General features: G+C 51.4%; 1 protein-coding gene across 13 annotated transcripts in view; it reads right to left on the reverse strand.

Moving 5' to 3' along the window:
- The window catches only part of CASZ1 (castor zinc finger 1), a 211133-nt gene that overhangs the window by 59228 nt on the left and 132192 nt on the right, over positions 1–19713 (reverse strand). For 6 of the 13 annotated variants that reach the window (XM_074925161.1, XM_074925155.1, XM_074925157.1 and 3 more), the window contains one exon: positions 14029–14188. The exons of the other annotated variants lie outside the window; for them this stretch is intronic. In XM_074925161.1, the coding sequence (XP_074781262.1) occupies positions 14029–14047 (19 nt within the window). In that variant the 5' untranslated portion in view covers positions 14048–14188. The remainder of the gene's footprint in view (positions 1–14028; positions 14189–19713) is intronic. 13 annotated transcript variants of the gene reach the window in all.

The raw sequence follows: 19713 nt of genomic DNA on the forward strand, positions 1-19713 counted from the left end.
TGAAATCCCTGCACACCGCAGGGCAAAGCCTGTGAGGGTGCTGCAGCAAACAGCCCATCCTGTCCGACAATCCTCTGCGCTGCCCTCCCCCGTTAACACAAGCCTCCCTTTCCAGCCGTGTCCTCTCCCAGTGTTCCCCCTGCAGCATCCCCTAGTACCGGGCACAGAGGGTCCCCATCCTCTCCTGCAAACACCCCCAACCCTTCTTGTGCCACATGCAGAGGCAAAACCTCCCGGCATCACAGCCACGAGGCTCTGCCCTGGCACAGGAGCCCCCTCCTCGGGGCATGCTCCCAGCCCCCTGGTGCCCGCTTTCTCCAGTCATGTCCTCCTGAAAAGCGAGCCCTAAAGTGTTAACGGCGATTGGTGAAATGGCACAGCAGATTGCTACAATAAATAATTTACTGATATTTATAAATATTCAAATCAGCAGGCTTCAGAAATTGAAAGGGGGGGGCTGAGCTGACGAGGAGGAGGGGTGTTTAGGGAGGGGAGGGGGGGCTGACATTAATTCCCAGGCTCTCCAAATTCATTTGAGAACTGTTTCTCATTTCAAACAAATATTAAATCTTTTGGTGTCAAGCCTCCAAAATAAAATATCAAATAGAAAGTCACCACCCTCTTGGTGGCCAAAGCCTTGTCTGCCATGACGCTGGGCGCCTGTGACCATGTCCCCTCGGACAACCAGCCGCTGGGGAACGACGGCAGCCTGCACTGGGGAGGTGCCCGTGCCAGAGCAGAAACCCACCCAGCCACACCTGTAATGCAGCCCACCACACCACCAGCCACCATCCCAAACAGGAATTCCCATTCTGTCACCTACAGCACCCTGCCTTCCTCTTCCAGAGGATTTTCTAAATCCCATTGGGAAGAAAGGGCTGACCATGACCCTGCAGCAGAAACGGAGCAGGGGGTCAGGGCTCCTGACCTTCATTCCTTGCTCTGGAAGGGAATTTGGTTTTAGTGATTTAAACTAAGAGTTAAAAGGCAGGAGTGCTGGCTTCCAGCCCAGTTTCCAACCATGGTGTAACCATCCATCTCCCTAGCTTTCTGTGCCTTAGTTTCCCCATGCAGAGGAGGAACAGGGATGATCACCCACCCAGCGGGCTGAACCCAGCCGTGTGTACTCGGTTGCTTTGAGATCTCCATATCAGCACTCTGTCACTGTGCTGGATTGTTACTAACTGACTCTTCTCCACTCTGAGCATCCTACTGACCCCTTAGATGGCCAAGGGAGATGATCCTGTGTCCTCCCCTGGACCACCCCATTGGTAACACAAGGCTCCAGCATGGGGTGAATTTCCCCTAGATGAGTAATGGCTTTTCTAATGCACGGGCAGGCTGTCAGCTTCCTACTCCCAGTGTTTTATGGGTTTAACTGAACGGCTCTGAACTCCCTAGTAAGAAATAAAGTTATCCCTCAGCGTCCCTTCTAAACATTTCACTCAGTGCAAACGGTGTTTAAGAAAAATGAGGACATATTTCTTCTTAAGGATGCAGTATCCCCCTTCAGAGGCCTAATTTATGCCATATATCACTGGCCAGGGAGAGAAAGGCAGCACAGACCTCACACTAGGAGTGAGCTGGCCCTAGCACAGCCCAGGCACAGCCGCTCCTGCTGCAATGGTGCAATGGGCTGCAACTCAAAGTCCTCCAGAGTCCGCAGAGTCCCTGCCGGAGAGCAGAGCCGGGCTGGCAGGCAGCAGAGCAGGACAGACACCTGCTAACCCTCAGCACTGCGCTGCCTGCTCGGCTGCCGCATCGGCCCTCTCCCACCGCAGAGACCTCCTCACCTGCAGCGCCCCAGCCTGCCTGGACCCCGCCCCAGCTCAGCCCCACTTGGGGTACTTCTCCCCTGCACGGCTGAACTGCGACAGCCTCCACAGCGGCCCCGCTCGCTCGCCCCGTGCTGGTCTCCTCTGTGACACTGCCTTCTCACCTGCCGCTGACCTGCCTTGCTGCCGCTCGACCAGCTCTTCACAGGCATTTGGCACAGCTGGTGGGGAAAGTGGTTCAACTGCGAGCAAGGACAGGACTAATCCTTCTTCACAGCTCTTTAGTAACGCACGTCTGAACCTTTTCCTGAGCAGATCTCAAAAATGATCCTAAATGTGCTTTGATCTTGTCTGCCCCCAGCCTCCTTACTCCAAGAGCCACTAAGGCTCTGCTGCTCACCCCCAAGTGCTGAGAAAAAACTCCTTGCCTCTGCCCTTCCCCTTCCCCTGCTCTGTGTTCACATACCCTGAACCCTGAACCTCCAGTGGACAAGAAATTAGCCCCCCTTTCTGCATACAAGTAACACAGGGAACTTCCAGAATTAACAAAAGGAGCAGAGTGGAAAGAGCAAGTAACAGGAGTCAGGAACTCTGGTTCTGCTCCCTGCTCTGCTACTGACCTTCTCCTTTTCTTTGGGCGATAACATCATGCAGACTCCCCTTCGGCCCTTGGCCTGCTGCGTCTCTTCAGAGGGTCAGCCATCTGGGCAAAGATTTCTTGCCTAGCTTAGTGGGCCCAGTGATCTTGTTTGCAACTTTAGGTGCTACTGCAATTCAAGTAACAGCAGAGGAAAAGCACTGATTCAGGACAGCTGGAAGCTCAAAAGTCCCTTGTGTCCTGCAGCCAACTTTCTAGTTCATCTGTCAATGCAGGATCTTTGATGAGACATTTCAACAGTTTCCTCCTCTTGGTCGCGTGAAAACCTGCTCTCAGAGCTCCAGCCTAAAGCAGCGAGCAGGGTCTCGCTGCTCCCCAGGCTGAGCGAGGCTGCTCCCTGGGAGCCTTCTGTCTTCAGAGTCTTTCTTTCAGATAATATAAAGACAAGAGGATCGGCTTTTCTGATCCAGTTTCTCCTCCTTGCCGTATTTATTTATTTATTTATTTAGTCCAGTTAAAAGGTTTACTATCCAGACGAGCCTAAGTGGCCTCACTCAGCCTAAGTAACTCTATAAATCAAGCAGAACTGCTAACATCTACATCACAATCCTGCCATCAATCTCCCCACAGGTTGTGAAGAAAACCGAGTGGAAAGACGCAAAAGGGAGAGTGAAGAGTAATAGCTCATCACCATCAGGTCCCTGCAGGCTGGCTGTGGCCCTTGGAAAACTCCCTATGAAGCCAGACACGTTGTCAGGGCAACTAAATGCAAACACGGTGCCTAACTTCACCTCTCTGTAGACACACATCTACGATCCCGGTGCTGTGCCAGGAGTACACGGTGGATGCAGAGAGAGGGAGGGAAGGGGTGGTGGAGAGTGAAGAGGGCTGGGAAAGCCTCCAGAGCTGCCAGCCCCTGTGGGAGCCAGCTCCCAGGGGATGAAGAAGAGATCAAGACGTGAATTTTTTCAGAACGCTGCACAGACCCCTTTGTAAATGCCAGAAGAGACAGGGCAGGGGATGCAGTGAAATATCGAGGTGGCAGAGAGGGAACCAGATTTAGCTGCAAGTACCTGACACTGGGGGAATAAAAAGGACCTGGGAGAGACAACAGGTCTCTTAAAGAACACAGATTTGGAAGGGAATTGCTCAAAGTTTCATCAGTTCCTCTTGGTGACTGTCTTTAAGGAGTTACTTTACAGAGAATCCATACCCACCATGACCCAAGTCAGTGGAGAGCAGCTCCCTGGCTTCAGGTGGGGCTCAGAGTCATCCCTAATCCATGGCAGGAGTTAAGTGAGCCACCTCCTAAAAAAAAAGGGTCCCTCCAATCCCTGTCTGTGGTTGGTAGGCAGTTTAAGAGCAATTTGCAATCCCTTTCAGCACTATTAAACTCAGACCCAACAAAGAATGCAGACTCCTAATTAATTGCAGTGGGAAGTCAGGAGCTAAATGGGAGCTGGGAGCCTGAATGCTTGTTGCATCACTAAGAAACACAGGGCCAGAAAAAGTTCATTATTGTGGTCTTTCGAGGTCCCGCAAAGTAAATCAGTGTGTTAGCCCGCACAAGGTAAATGAGACCTCAGCAAGAGCTGCATGACAGAGAGCAAACCAGAGCATTTTAGCCCTCCAGCTTGTGTTACACCCTCCCCACAGCCCCCCACGGCTGCCTGAGCTGTATGTGAGCAGGTATGTGCTCTGGGCTTGGTATGCAAAGCGGGCACTCGCATCCCTTAGAGGTTTCTATAGTCCCCAAGCGGGGTTGGGAGTCCCCCAGTGCAGGCACCCATCACAGGCAGCACTGGGAGTTGAGGGGCTCTTTAATCCCCTGAGATGCCTGGCACCTGCAAATACTGTGCAACATGGTTAGGAGAAACGCTTGTCCATCCTGTGTGTGTGGGAAAGGCTGGCAGGGTGGCCAGAGGAGAGCCGAGCTCTGGTGTGAAAGCAGGGGGTCATCCCTGAGCTTGTTAACTCAGCACTCCTGTCAGAGCAGCATGGGAGAGAAACCCCACCGGCCGGGCTGTGTGGGCACTCACCCCACGCTTCCCAGGGCTCACACTGACACTCGTGCTCTGTCTCGCCTTTTGCTGCTCTTTCTTCTAGTCATTAGGGCTCATCTTCTTATCTCTCCTGTCCTCGTGAGCCCATCCATGCGCTAGCGCTATCACTGATAGCAAACACCCATCAGTGGGAACACACACGTGTATAAAAACGTGGCCGTGCAGGTGCACTATCACATGTAGAGGCACACATGACCCAGCACACAACCACACGCAACCGCATGCCCCTGCATGTGCTCAGGAGACGGTACGCACACAGAACACACGCTAACGCACGCAAGCACCTGTGTACCTGTGACCGTACGAGCCTCACAGCCGCACACCGCAAAAACACAGCTACAGAGTGCACGCACCTCCCCAGAGGCGCACACCCGCACGCACCGAGCTCTGCTCAGCCCCGCACGGGCGGTGAGCACCCACGTATCTCCAGCCCACCAGCAGCCACACATGCAGACGCACACCGGCAGCCACCCCTGCGAGCGCAGAGCACCCTGCATGCACTCACGCTCACTCACACTCACACTCACACACACACACACACACACACACGCATGCTTTCAGCACAAGCCCGCATGCCAGGAGCGGTTTATTCTGCAGCTTGGAGTGAGAAGACAGTGGGCTCCCAGCTGGACCCTGCAGAGAGACTCAGCAGCAGGGACAGACACACTCCCCATCCCACCAAAGAGCCCCTCTTTACCCCCAGCCCATCTGCACCTCACACCTTAAGGCAAAAAGAGCATCGGTGAGTGTCTCATTGGAGCTGGCGTCCCAGCGGAGTGTGTGTGCCGGGCAGGGGATCTCTCCCTCTCCCTCTCTCTCTCTCTTCCACTCGCATCTTTTCATGAACTCTATTTCTCTTTCCTTTCTGAAAACAACTGAGCTGTAAATACTGTTTAACCTTCTTCCCCCCTTCCCCCCTCCCCTCCGCACTATAAAAACACAAATATGCCATAACTCAGCTGGCTCAGCCGCCGCGCCTCCAACATGCCCTGCTCCAGGCCTCTCAGGAAGGTCATAACAAACGACTTTCCGATTCAGTGCTCCTGAAATAATTTTGTGTATTAAAACCTGAATCTGCACTTTCTGGACCGAAAGCCTCTCTTAATTATGGCAAGCGTCCTTGGGATGGACAGTGATCCTTCACTACAGCACCGCTAACCAACCGGAGAGGCAGCCGGCTCCGGCTCCCCACCACCACCTCCTCCCGCTGCCCCCTCCCACCACCACCCAACCCACGGCCCCCCTTGCTCCCTCGCCCCCCCCGCCTTCCCTTTGCCCAATCTGTTTTCAAAGTGTGTCTGTCCTTTATTAAATTGTTTTCTTTTCCACATTATCAGTTGCCATGGAGACCTCATCTCTCGGATTATTTGAATTTCATTATATCTATTGATTTGGGAGCATTTCATCTTTTTTATTGTTTTTCTGTCAATTTTCAAAACGAATAACCATCTAATTTGCGTCAGTGCTGATTATGTTTGTCCCTCAATAGAGGTCGGCAGCTGCGTCGGGGAAACAAATCAATGGGAAACCATCATAAACCTCCCCAGTACAATCTCCAGGATATGTGGGTGACATTCCACGCCTGCGAGAAACACTCATCATATCCAAACTTCTTTCTTTCTTTTTCTTTTTTCTTCTCCCCGCTTTTTTTTTTTTTTTATTTCCCCCTCGTAGCTATCTCCACTGGTCAGTGGCGGGTCACATTTAAAATCATTTTTATTTTACACACATACATGTACAATTTTGGATGCATCACATTTTCAGACAGGGAGGGGACGAGGGTGAGAAAAGGGGGAAGGAATTTTTTTTTTTTTTTTTGGTAAGAAAGAAGGGAAGAAAAGGATGACAAGGGAAAGAAAAAGAGGAAAAGTGGATCGGGATTGCAAATTGCTTACTATGTTTTTTTTTTAAATAATTTATGCAATTTTAAGCATTTATGTATAAATTTTTTAATAAGCCACCCTGGAGCAAAATAGCCATTAACATCCCGACGTCCTTCTGTCCAATGGGCTCGTGTGCAGGATCAATTTCCGAGAGTACTTTCCTTTTTTTTATGACATGATAAAATGCTTTTAAAGCAACTTACACAAATATGGAAATTTTTTTCCCCTCCTCTTTTTTTTTTTTTTTTTTTTTTTTATAACAGCCTCCACTTATTCACCAGGGAGAGCAAGCGAGGAGCGAGCGAGTGTGTGTGTGTGTGTGCGCGCTGGGGAGGGCAGTTGGCAGAAGGATAGACCCAGCCCTAACTGGAACGGACCTGCCTGTCCTTCTAACAAGGGCATAAACTTTCATTAGCGATGCACACAGTCAAAGGCAATTTAGGGAAACGCGCTGTACAGAAAAGGAAAACCTCAGCGTTTTTTATACAGCGGCTCCTTGGCTCCGTCCAGGGGGCTCTATCCTTGAGCTCAGCCTGCGCTCTCCATCCAAAGTGACCCTACCGGCCATGGGGGAGGCAGGAGCAGGGGCCAGAGGGAAAAGGCTGGGGTGCTCTCGGGGACACCGGTGCCCAGCAGCGCCAGCCTCAGCCCCTCTCCTCGGCCCTGCCAGCAGCCTGCACGCCCCGCAGCGGGTCCAGAGAAGCCAGTCGATGTTAGTGTCTTGCTGGAACCCACCAGTCCTACAAGAGGCCGAGAGGTATCTGTTGCTCTGCCCACTGCAGAGCTTCACCCCTCTGACGGGCTCGTCCTCCCCAAAGGTCTCTATTTCAGGTTTCCACACACTGACAAGTAGCTCGCGGCCGCTCGATGCCCCTTTGGGGCATTAGTTACAAGCTGACTCTGCCCAGACCAGACAGATGTGTCGCTGCTGCTCCTGTTTCCACAGGGTATGTAGGCTAGTTATTTTTGCAGCTGGGACATGTTCAGCCTCACACAAGAACCTGGAAAATGCCATTCCTAAAGGGACGGCTCCTGCCACTGGCCCCCTGAGTAGGCACAGCTCTGTGGAGGAGGCACATGAGCACAGGGCTGGAGTGTGAGCAGGCCAATACGAGGGGCTCGGCGGGGTCCAAAAGTCACCACCATGCATTGGAAATTAAATAAAACTGTTTCTCCAGCCTTAGCCCTCTGTCTTTATGGTTGAAGCTTATGCACCTCGAGCCAGATACACATTATACATGCCCAAGCATGGGAAATCCCTGTGCATGTTCCTATTATTTGCTTCAACACGAAGCCCTGACACTGGTTTTCCTACAAGTGCAGATTTCTTTACCTTTTTGTATGAAACACTTCCAGAGATAATATAGACCTATGAATTTAACCCTACGACAGCAGACTTGCATGTTACTGGTACCTTAAACAGATCCCTGTACACTCCCAACCTCACCCCAGCTGTGCAGTACTGGCTGCCACAGGGCTGTGCACACACCTGCCCCTTGTGCAAAATGGGGGGTATTTGAATTAAAGCAGAGGTAAAATTTTTAAAAAATTAAAAAAAAAAAAATATTCAAGGGGCAGCCAATGCTCAGCTGGAAAAACACAAAGTGCCGAGAACAGCAAACCCAATCAATAACAATCACAACCCCAGCAGCGGGCGAGGAAAGCGTGAACCGTTTTGGCCTGCTCCCTGCATGCTCACCCACTTGGGAAAGCAGAGTCCCCAGAGGCCTGTGATTTCATCCCCTCCCGCCCCACCCTACGTTCACCCTCACCAAAAAGCTTTACGGAGTGTAAGTCCCCCAGGAGCCTGTTTTGGTCAGAAGCTCAGCAAAGAGGAGAGAGGGTCTGCACAGAGGAACAGGGCTCCTGGCAGAGAGCTGGCACCTGTGGAAGGTTCTTGGTGCTATGAAAGGTTCTGCTTCCAGCAAAATCCTCCTCACGCCCCACACCCACCTCCCCTCCACAGTTTTGCCCTTTGTGTCCCCCTTGCCATCCCAGTTGCCAGCCTCAGCCTTGGCATGCTCTTCCTCTCCCTTCTTCTTTCCTCAAGTTCCCAACACCATCCCAGCCCCCTCCTCCTCAACATCTCCTGCCAAACCTCTTTTTCCCCAGCCCGCATCCCCGTATGCTCTTCACACCCCTCTTCCCCCGCGGCTGGCAGGGAAAGCTGTGCTGCCCAGGGCACCAGTGACCAAACTGGGGAGGGGGAAACAGGAAACCTGTCAGGGAAAAGGTGGGAGCTCTGCCTTCTCCCGCTCTTGCGTCATTCCTCACCCAGATTTTGGGGATTTCACTGCAGCAGCAGGGAGGTCAGCAGGAGTTGAAGGTTTTCAGATCATATATATCGCTCTATATGGTCTTGTCTATAGTGAGTGCTAAATATAGCCAAGCCAAACCTGGAGGTGACTTCAGTGCTGTGATGCAGGGACATCAGCCACTGCACAGACACCCTCCACTACCTCAAAGCAATACAGGTATCAATAGTCACAACCCAAAACCGAGAATGCCTGTGAACCCCCTGTCCTCCCACTGCCGAGAATATGAGCCAGGTTCTCTCATCTTTTCCCTCTCTCAGTTGTTCACAATGGTTCCTCCTTTTGAGTGGTGACCAGTCGAAATAGGGCAGCATTTTTTAGCTTCAAGGTCCATTTTGCCATGAGATGTTGGACCCTCTTATCTATGCTGTGCCAACATCTGTTTCAGCATAGCTACTTAAAAACTTAAAACAGTGGAAGAAGCTCTGAATAGAAGGGGAAAGTCTCTTGTGTGGGTCAGAATAATTAGACTGAGCTCAAATTGGCTTTAGGCATCTGCTGCTGCCTCTGAGCAAAATCAAGCCATGCTGCTTCCATCAGCATCTCTCTGCCGTTAGCCTTACCCCGCAGAACAGAGGGGACCACATACTGCCTTGTATAGGGCATCTCTGGGAACAAGACTTGCCTCAACAGAAGCCATAAAGCCTCCTTATCCAGCTATCATTAAAGCCAAGAGAAAAGAGGCCAGACAGAGAGATTGAGATGAGCCATTTCCCCAACAAACTTGCTTCCCTTTTTCATTCGCTCCTTTCTTTTTTTTCCCCCTTTAACTGTCATTAAAATAACAAGTTTCTGTTACAGTCTAAACATTCCCACATTGTATAAAGGGTTATGTTACACTAGAGTCACTGCCGGGCCCAGTGTTTGCACAGAAACCTCACTGCAGGTCCCCCCTCCTGACGAAGTGACTTATTAAAGTTTAAACAGTAATTAACAGAACAATAAAAATAAAGGGATGTTTGGGGAGTCGTAGTGCACACAGGGTTTTTGGCAGTGCCAGCACTTTTCAGTGCCCTGTGCTGGCAGAAAAAGCGGCTGCAAAACCAGTGGGAGAGCTGGTGTGCTCCAAGCCAGGAAGGGGCCGTGGAGAGGCCGAGGTGCGATCCCAGCCCCAGCACAAGGGTGCAGAGAGCAGCAGGACACGAGGGAAGGGCACGGGGTGATGGGGAGAGGATGCTGAAGGGTCACCTGGCAGGAGTCTGAGTTGGATTCAGCAGTCGCTACCAGCCCTGCACTCAGTCTGTGCAAGCACATGCCAGACAGCACCGAGAGCTTCCGCCGCCTGCTTGATTCTGCTGAGATGGCCTGGACAAGCCCCCAGGATCTGAGTGTGAGGAATTGTGTCTCTGAAACCCGTCCTGGGCTTTGAGGAAGTAGCTTCTTTACTTTGAGAGGGACAGAGAAGAATCAGCAACCCCAGAGCAAACCCCTGAGAAAAATCTTGTGACAGGGAGACCTTCTACAACAGACCCCAAGAGCAGCCCCCCTTGCTTGGGAGCTATAAAACCAGACAAGACAAGACATCTTGCAGGGACTGATCCTGCCCTGGCCCTGTGCAGGTGCAGGGAGCTCTGAGCTGCAGAACCAACAGTGTATTAGTAATTCTGGGGTCATTCCCTCCTGAAATGCAGTAGAGTCAGGACCACAGGGCCAGATACTAAAGCCTAACTCCCTAGGCAGGACCACAACTTCATCTCTTCCGCCAGAGCAGAACTCTTCCAATCTATGTGAAATTGGCTTAATCCGGCCTCCCTTTATAGGAGCAGAACTGCTCTTCCTCTGTTGTTTCCATCCCAGTTGCCTGCCTTGCCCAGGATGAGCTCTAGAGCATGTGGGTAGAGTTTAAGCTCGGGTTGTCAGCCCTCCCTGTTACCCAACATGCAGCAATGCAGAAAGATCTCATTTGAAGATATTTTTGGTGCCTATTGTAACTATTCTCAAATGTTTGCCTCAGTAGCTCACAGTGCTAGTTGGCTCTAGCCCTGATGTGTGACTCAGTACACATAGCATTGTGCAGTCCCATGTTTGCTAAATCTCTTCCAGTACAACTGCTCAGTTTGCAAATAAAAAGACAGCTCCGTAAGGGTGTACCTCCTGTGCAGAGTGAACTCAGGGAGTGCTGCCTTGAGCCCTCTCCCAAAGCCCTCCCCCAAGTCTGGTACTTTGCACCCTGGGCTGGCTGGCCCAGCCAGGGAGCTGCGTGGCCCTCACCCGGGCTGGGGAGCTGCCCCACTGCTGTGAGGACTCACGTGGAGACCATCCAGCACCAGCTGCTCCCAGCCTGCCCACAGCCTCCCTTCCCTTCCCTGCTGGGGTGCAGGAGGAGGAAAATTCTCCCAAACTCTGCCACTGACAGAGCCTGCAGCAGCTCTGTGAACAACCACTGGAGATGCCCCCAGAAGTCCCAGTATGGCACCAGTACAAGTCACCCAAGTGAGGATACTCAGACCCAGCGTACCTGCTCACACGCCCAGGAGGTTAACTGCCAGCTCAGAGTCACACACCGGTCCTGTAAACTCATCCCACAATGAAAATGTATTCCAAATGCTACAGGCTTGGCTTTAGAGTAGTCCATGAAGTTGTTGCTCCCATCAGTTCCCTCACTAGTAAGGAGGACTCCGGCTTCTGCTTCTCAATGGTAAACTAACTAGCTTGTTTCTGCAGCCACTATACTGGCACTGCAGGGCAAAGACACACTCCAAGCTCCTCAAAGTCAACAGGTCTCATTCTACTTCCAGCAGCAGAGCGGTATGCAGCTCAACACTGTCACTTACTGACAAATACCCACCAACTTGAAAAAAGCCACAAATATTGATGAGGCATCCTGGCTACTCTGCTACTTCTGCCCTCCCACCAACAAACACCATTGAGTCCCTGTGAAGACACCCCGGCACACTTGCTGAGCAACACACTTCCCAGCCTTTGCTCTCTCCTGCTCTTCCACCAGAGCCAGGAGGAGAAGCCACCTCCTGACACCACCGAGGAGAGGGATTTGTGGACATTGAAAGCGCAGCGGTGGGTCGAGGGTCCCTGCTGGCTCCCTGTGGGCAACTCCTGCCCCAGGATGGGGAATCACTGCCTTTGAACCGTTAATCCTCAGCCTCACACTGAACTTCTTCCCCCAAAGACAACTGTGACTGGGATCCACTGTCTTTCCTGAGGGCAGACTGGCCCTACAGGAACATTTTCAAGTTCTCTGGAGTAAACAGCAGAGATGGTCATGACTTACTCTGTGGTCTGGGAAAGAAGAGAGGTCAACTCCCAAGAGCTGAAGGAAAGCATTAAAAATGTGACTTCCCAGGCAACTACCAATGGTGATTTTTAATAAGCTGTTTTCTAGGCACTGGGGCACTGAGAGACTTGGGGGAATCAAGATGTTATGAATCTGAAGTGTGAGCCAGCAGTGTGCACAGGTGGCCAGGAAGGCCAACAGCATCCTGGCTTGCATCAGAAATAGTGTAGCCAGCAGGACTAAGGAAGCAGTTGTCCCCCTGTACTCAGCACTGGTGAGGTCGCACCTCAAATACAGGGTTCAGCTTTGGGCCCCTCACTACAAGAAAGAGACTGAGGTGCTGGAGCGCATCCAAATGAGGCTGGTGAAGGCTCTAGAGCACAAGTCCTATGAGGAGCAGCTGAGGGAACTGGGGGGGTTTAGTCTGGAGAAAAGGAGGCTGAGGGGAGACCTTACTGCTCTCTGCAACTGCCTGAAAGGAGGCTCTAGCGAGGTGGGTGTTGGTCTTTTTCTCAAGTAACAAGCGAAAGGACAAGAGGAAAAGGCCTGAAGTTGCACTGGGAGAGGTTTAGATTGGATATTAGGAAAAATTTCTCCACCAAAAGGGCTGCCAAGCACTGGAACAGGCTGTCCAGGGAAGGGGTTGAGTCGCCATCCCTGAGGTATTTAAAAGACATGGTGCTTAGGGACATGGTTTAGTGGTGGACTGGGCAGTGCCAGGTTAATGGTTGGACCTGATGATCTTAAAGGGCTTTTCCAACCTAAACAGTTCTATGATCCTATGAATTCAGCCTAGGTTTCAAAGGTGCTGGTTTAATAAGCCGTGAGGTGAGCCTGCACTAGAAGTGACAGCCCTGCAAATGAGTGCCAGAGCAGAAGGCTGGCATATCAGGGTTCAGAATTAATGAAACCAAGATCTTGGCAACCTCTGATTTTACTGCATTCTGGTGTAAATTGATTAACTTGCATGGTGCTCCAGGGAGGATGTGAGATGGACGGAAGGGGGAAGGGAAAGGGTGGGAGGCATACTGACGCCCTTTTCCCTTACTCCTGTATTTTAACTGGGCCCCAGCAGATGAGTTGCAAGCGTGACACATGCCTTTCCATGCCTCCCTTGCTGCCCTGAACCCTATTTAGCACCCTGCTGCACTGCTCAGGAGGTCTCCACAAACGCCTGTCCTGAATCCTCATGAGGTCCTTGGGTCCCACTGCCAGGGAGGTAAATGGGATGACAGATCCATCATCAAACACAGTCCTGTTTGGCCAGTAACACTATGCTCTCCTACCCCCAAACCTTCTATTGCAACATTTTTATTTTCTCAGTGGCTTTTCTGCCTCCATGGGAAATTAAGAGTAACTGGCTTGTTCAGACTTGCCCTTGGAGACAGTTTCTACAGAAAGCCCCTGAATCCACTGCAAGCCAGGCAGGGCAACCTCTGCCTGAACCCCCCTGATCAGCTAAGCCGCTGGCTCTGGATTTTTCTTCCCTTCACTGCCCCAAGCCAGCTGGATGCACAAGAACAGCAGCCAAAACTTGGTGCTGGAGCAAGATGCTGTGTGAGAGTCAGCAGCTCCACGGCTTGAACTGCCTCCCCCAGGAAAGGGGTGTCCCTGCCCTGTCTCACTCCTGGAGATCTCTGTGCACCTCCCCAAGGTTTCTCTGACCTGATGCGAGCTGAGCTGCCAGTCTGCTTTCTGAAGTACTCTCCTGCCCCACAGACTGAGGATGAGCGGCTCATCTCCAGTCCTGAGCACAAGCAAGCAAAAACAACATGTCAGATATCCCAGACACCCTCAGCCCAGTGCCTCAGCTCTCCTCTTCCAGACCCGCTGGGCTCGATCCCTCTCTGACTGCTCTTATGCTAATGTCATTCTGCTGAGCTCAGAAGAATGATTTTTCCCAGCTGACACCACATCAGTGACAGCAGAACTGAGCTTATGCCTTTCCACTGCCACTCACATCAAACTGAGAGAAAAAGATGCGCCACCCAAATCTGAACTTTTCATCCCATTCACCCAAGTACAGGATGTTTTCCTACTCCCAGCTGTGCTGGAGTCAGGGTCTCCAGACTCATATGCAGTGAGACTGGCAGTGCTTGAGAGGGGAGATGTGTTGAACAGGTATAAGTAGGTGCAAACAGAACCCCCAGGTCAGCACTCACGTGCATTTTCCTCGGCCATGTCTGAGGAGACTTGGAGTCAGAACAGAGCACAGCTTTGCATGGGGGTCTCAAACATTTTCACAATGCAGAAAGACTGTCCTGTGCGCTTCCTTTTCCAACACGTCGTTCAGGATGCCTCTACAGCAATGCCAGTAACTGCCTGTAGGGAATGTTATGTTAGAAAATTATCTAATGCACTCTTAATCATCTGGTCTTGCAATCTACAGAAGGAAATAGGAGCAGCCAGCACAGTATGACCCTTCTTCCAGACACCAATGACTCTAGATACCATTATCAGCGGCAGCCTGGTCCACATCCCAGAACTCAAGCTCTCTTTTGGTTAACAGGCCATGAAACTATTTAGAGTATTCTCGCTATTACATTCTGTTATATTTGTAATTAACACAGAAGATCAGCAGTGCCACATCCTGCAGTCCCTGTATTTTGCTGAATACAGAGGAAACTGAGCACTCAGAAGCACTTAGTCTTCACATAACTCCGCTTCTGCTAAGTTTATGGGAAGCCAACACTTCACAACAGACCTACAAGGAAAGGGTTTGATATTGTCAGAGATTTTAATCTGCATATATTTGAAATACAATATGGGAACCAGCACTCTAAAATCGGGTCTTACCTCCTTTTTTTGGAAAGGCTTTTTAAACAAAAGAAAAAAATCTGCCAGCACACTAAGCGTTTGGTGCTATCTTCAATCAGGGAAGCCTAATTATACCCATTATACTGATGAGGAAGCACTGGCACAAAGCTATGCATTCGCATGGCTACAGATACAAAGCAAATCAGTGGCAAAGCTGGAAATAAACCCGGGAATCATGGTGATGAGCTCATCACCCACCTCAGCATAGCCACACGCGCCTGGTCATGGACTAGACCACGCCCTACCCATTTCCAGCAGGGTACAGAGCTGGTGAGGTACCCTCCACACACCTTCTGGACAGGGTGAAAGTGTCAGTCCCAGTGCTGAGATGGCTTGGGGTGCTCTGGGACACTCAGGGGACTGGCCACATAAGCTGGTCCACAAAGACCAGTCACTCAGCTCATTGTACTGGAGACAGACTGGCGAGCTGCGGACACCCAACAGCCAGAGCATCAGGTCTGAGCCACCAAGACAGCCCACATCCACACAGACCGTGGCAGGGATGAATCATCTGCTTCTCCTTCTGAAGCAGCTTAATCAACCTCCCTGCATGTGGATCCTTGCAGCAAGGCCCACCCTGATCCATCTACGTATTAATGATCCCCTAGCACGTAAAGCCCAGAGATTTTCCTTGGCACCAGGGGCCAGCACTTGCCCTGCACTCTCCCTGCCAGGTGCTGGGTGCTCGGGTCTAAGAAAGGCTGCAGAATCCCTCAGGATTGAGAGTCATTACATAAACAATACAATAGGATCATGGGCTGTAATTGTAAAAGCGCCTGAGGTCTTGGCACTGAAGTCTGCCTCAGTGAAGGCCTCTAAATGGAGACCCAAACAAAACAAACAAAAGCCCCAACTCTGTCAGCACTTAATGAACAATAATAAATAATAAATAATTACTCTAAGAGCCAACCTAGCAAGACAGATGTGAGGCACCAGGGCAGCTCTGAAGAAACGCTGACCCTACAGCAGTTGTCCTCCCTCCTCAGTTTCCAGTACATTTTGCTCAGGTCACCGGATACTTGCAGGGTTAGGTCTGGAGGGGGGAACCTGGATCTCTTAAGAGTGTGTGCACCCCTCAGTAAGATGTATGAGAGCTGCAGCCTTCACGTGCCCCTGGATGAGGACCTTCACCTGCTAAGTGAACACACACGTATAGTCGTGCCTAGCTCTTACTGCAGGATCTCTCTTTAAGTGCTAAAGGCAAAAGGAAGCAGATGGAGCTGAGCAAGGGAATCCAGACAGGTGGGTGTCCAGCAAAGCCTCTCCCCAGCATCATTATAGTCTTGACACAGAGTCCCCCACCGGCAGGACACTGGGAGAGCTGCTTGGCAGGGACATGGGCTGAAACAAAGGGCCTAATTTAAGTATTTTTATAACCCAGTACTTGTGACAGTGGGTTTAGCAGTTGCCAGCCATCTGGAATAAAGAATTACAGCCACCTCCCCTAATCCTATATTGCCTAAACCCTAAAGCTGGTTATGGTGCAAGGATGAGGCAGCAGGTTGGGAGGAGGCAGTGATGGGAAGGTGGGGGTGGAGAAGGGACTGCAGGAAAATTCTCAAACTTATTTTTTTTTCCTGCGAGGTGCTGGATGGTCCCAGATGTGTCAGAAATATTTTTGCTAGGAATCAAGAGAAGACAGAATGAAGAAAAAGGGGGGAGAAGGGAGACAAGGAGTCCTCCATGACCACACAGTCGCATACACCACACACACACACACACTCTCACACACGCACACAGAGGCTTACTGGTCCGCGCAGGGCTGTCAGGTAAATTAGATCTGAAAGCTGACAATTTCTGACCATATTTCCTTGATTATTTCAAACAAATGCACACCAGCCGCTGTAAGGAGATTAAAGTGACATAAACGTCCCGAGTGGGAGGAGGGAGGGCAGAGAATTCAGGTCACCCCCATCCGTCCCCCATTTGACAGCCGCTATATCGCTATCCAATCCAATAAAAAAATCCCCCCCTTTTGCTTTAATTAATTTTACAGCTAGCTTGCTTAATTACTTTCAATCAAAATCCTCCTGCCATCGCAAAATTAGAGATGGTTGAGCTCCATTAGCCTAAATTCTTCATTTCCATATAGAAAGAGGCTCCCTCGGCAAAGCCAACAGGGCTTCCTCCTATTCGAGCTGCCATCGGACAGATGCCTGTCCCTCTGTCTGTCTCCAGTTCTTTGGGAAAAGGGGGGGGGGGGGGGGGAAGGAGTCTTGCTCCCACCATCCCCTTTCATAAAGCATCTCCTTGAGAGCCCTGGACACAGGAGGCCTCTCTGCTCACAGCAAAGACCACAAGAGGCAAGGACAGCCTGCCCTCATGCTATTCCTACGGCCACGCTGGAAGGAGCATTTCCCTGGTGCATGAGGGAGCTGGGACGGCTGATGGCCTCCTTTCTGATGGACTTACTGCCACAGCTGCTGGCCGCAGGGACACCTCTCCTGCCAGGGCTGGACCGAGCACTGCCACTGCCATCCCACACAGGTGTGCAGGCATCACTAACTTGAGCTGGTCTCTGCCGGACACATGGGAAGGACATCGAGGGGACACAGGGGCAGATCATTTTACATCTGCCTGCTGTGGGGTTTGGTACCTTCCTTCAGAGCATCTGGCACTAGTCACTGTCAGAAACATGACACTGTGGACCATGGAGCTGTGACATTCCTGTAGCTCCTGTAGGCATCATTAGCACTTCTCTCCTGTGAACACAAATCATGAACTGTCCCATTTTGGGCTGACCTGAGAGCAGTCCCAACTAGTCTCATGTCCATGAAACCTCCTCAGAAGTGCAGGGAGTGGCAGCAATAAAGCCAAACAGAGCTGGAAAGGAGACAAGAACCCCAAGTGGGTGGAGAGCACGGGCACAGGAGGCAACCCTGGGAGGAGCTGGGCACGCTGGGAGCAGAGGAGGAGAACTAGCTCCCCTCAAAGGACTGCGGGAACTGGAAAGAATTACCCAGGCCGCTCCAGCAGATCACACTGCAGTACGCTTTCCTCCCATTTTCTTCAATTTCCTGTGGTCTCCTCCTTTTCCATCTCCCCACACTACTTGAAGAGCAACAGTCGTAATGGGATTTTGCATACGCTCAGCACTCCGTGTAGGTACTGAGCCCAGGGAACCGACCCGGTCATGTCAGCCAGACAGCAGAGCTTGGCCCCAGCTTCCTCCTCCCACCCAGGGCACACGCACACCCAACGTGGAGCTGCAGGAAGATCACACCAGCACCCTGATCTCCACACTTTCCCACCCTTAGGGAAGCTCAAGGAGATTCATAAGCACAAGAAACCCAACTACCCCCCAACTCCAACAAGGACAGGTCAAACCCTTGCTTCTTTAGAACAAAATAAAGAAGAGACAAACACAGACCTATTTTGTTTATAAGCTTAAAACTGAATCCAATGGCGCATCTACCTGGGGATTTTAGATTAAATGGTTTAAGAAACTCAAATAGGCTTTTTAATCCGGTCAAATAAAAAGAGCCCCAAAGAAGCAAAGAATTCACCCTGCCGAGCCTCACGCCTCTGAAGACAGCCAGGCAAGAACGGCTTTCTTACTCTCTGCGACTCCTCCCCACCCTGGCATGGGACATAATGTATTTGCCAAAATCTGGAAGCTTAGGATACACCCTGTTCAGGACTCGTGCAGACTTCAGTTTCCCATGGACGACTCACCTTCTATCATGGTGTGTAACACCTTCTTCATCCTTTCTGTGTCCTCTTATGCTGTTTGTCTGTCTGGGCCCTTCCCCCCAATACCTGGCAGGCCGTGTGAGCACAGTGCCAGCCCTGGTTACATCACAAGCGCCAGCCAAAAGCAATCCAAGAGAAGGCACCGAAACCCCTAATCCCCACTCAACGCACACATTTATGCACTGTCTTTCATACAAACTACCTCCCTGAATGCTTCACAAGAGACGGGCGAGACGACGAGGGGCTGAGCAGCCGTGTGCTCACGTGGTGCAGAGGGAGACCAGCAGGGTCTGCCAAGGGAAGCTCTTGCAGAGAGTGGCAGCTGGCTAGCTAGCCAAGGTCTGGTGGGTGGGTGGGTGGGTGGGAGGATGGATGGATGGATGGATGGATGGATGGATGGATGGATGGATGGATGGAGACCAGCGCTGCACGGACTTGGGGAGTTTGATGAACAACTGCATCTAAATCCTGACAAAGAGAAGGAAGCAAAGGGGCTCTCTTCTCTGCTGGATGACCACTTCTCCAGGACTTCCAGCCTCCTACCTCCTCCCTGTATCACATCTCACCAACTTTCCAAGAGAAAATGTCCCCTATCCCCCACCGCTGCTGTTCAACTCCGGAAATGCTCAGAACCGGCCTTCCCCTGCACATGCTCTGCAATAAAATTCCCGACTTGTGTCTCGCCTGCTCCAATGCTCAGAGCAGCTGGGACAATAGAACAGAGAGGCCCTAAATCCACCAGACTCACCCTAAATAGCAATGGCCCATAATTTCGCCTGACATTCAGGAGCTTGTTATTCTTTCCCCTCGTCGCCTGGCTGGAGCTGTTCAGACCCATCAGTGTTATTCTATGCATTAAACGGGAAAAAAAACAACTCAACAACAACCCAGAGAGTTTTCAAGTCTGCCCAGCAGGGGCTGAAGGGGTGGCATCTCTAGCTGTGCTGGCGGTGGGAGAACAGGAGGAATCAATGCCTCAAGCCCAGACCCATCCCCTCTGCGGGGCCATGAGTGGGTCCCGTTGAGACCCCCAGCAGAAACACACACTTACCCTCGCCTCTGCTTCCATCCCTAGCAAGGGAGCTGCAATCTTTCCTGGCCCTTCCAGCCTCCCACCTGGTGCCCTGGAAGGCTGCTCCACACTCCTCCCCACCACCGGGGAGTGGGGAGCTTTAACCACAACAGTTTGGGGTTTGGGTTTTTGGTTTTTTTCCAGGCTGGCTCCAGCTGATTAAGGACCTGCAACAGGATGTAGGGATTACAGCAAAACCTGGCTCCGGATCAGCTGGGGCACAGAGCCAAACGAGAGAGCAAGGATTGCCCCCAGCCTGGCTGCC

This window comes from Athene noctua, chromosome 22 (assembly GCF_965140245.1).
Source record: "Athene noctua chromosome 22, bAthNoc1.hap1.1, whole genome shotgun sequence".
Classification (NCBI taxonomy): Eukaryota; Metazoa; Chordata; class Aves; order Strigiformes; family Strigidae; genus Athene; species Athene noctua.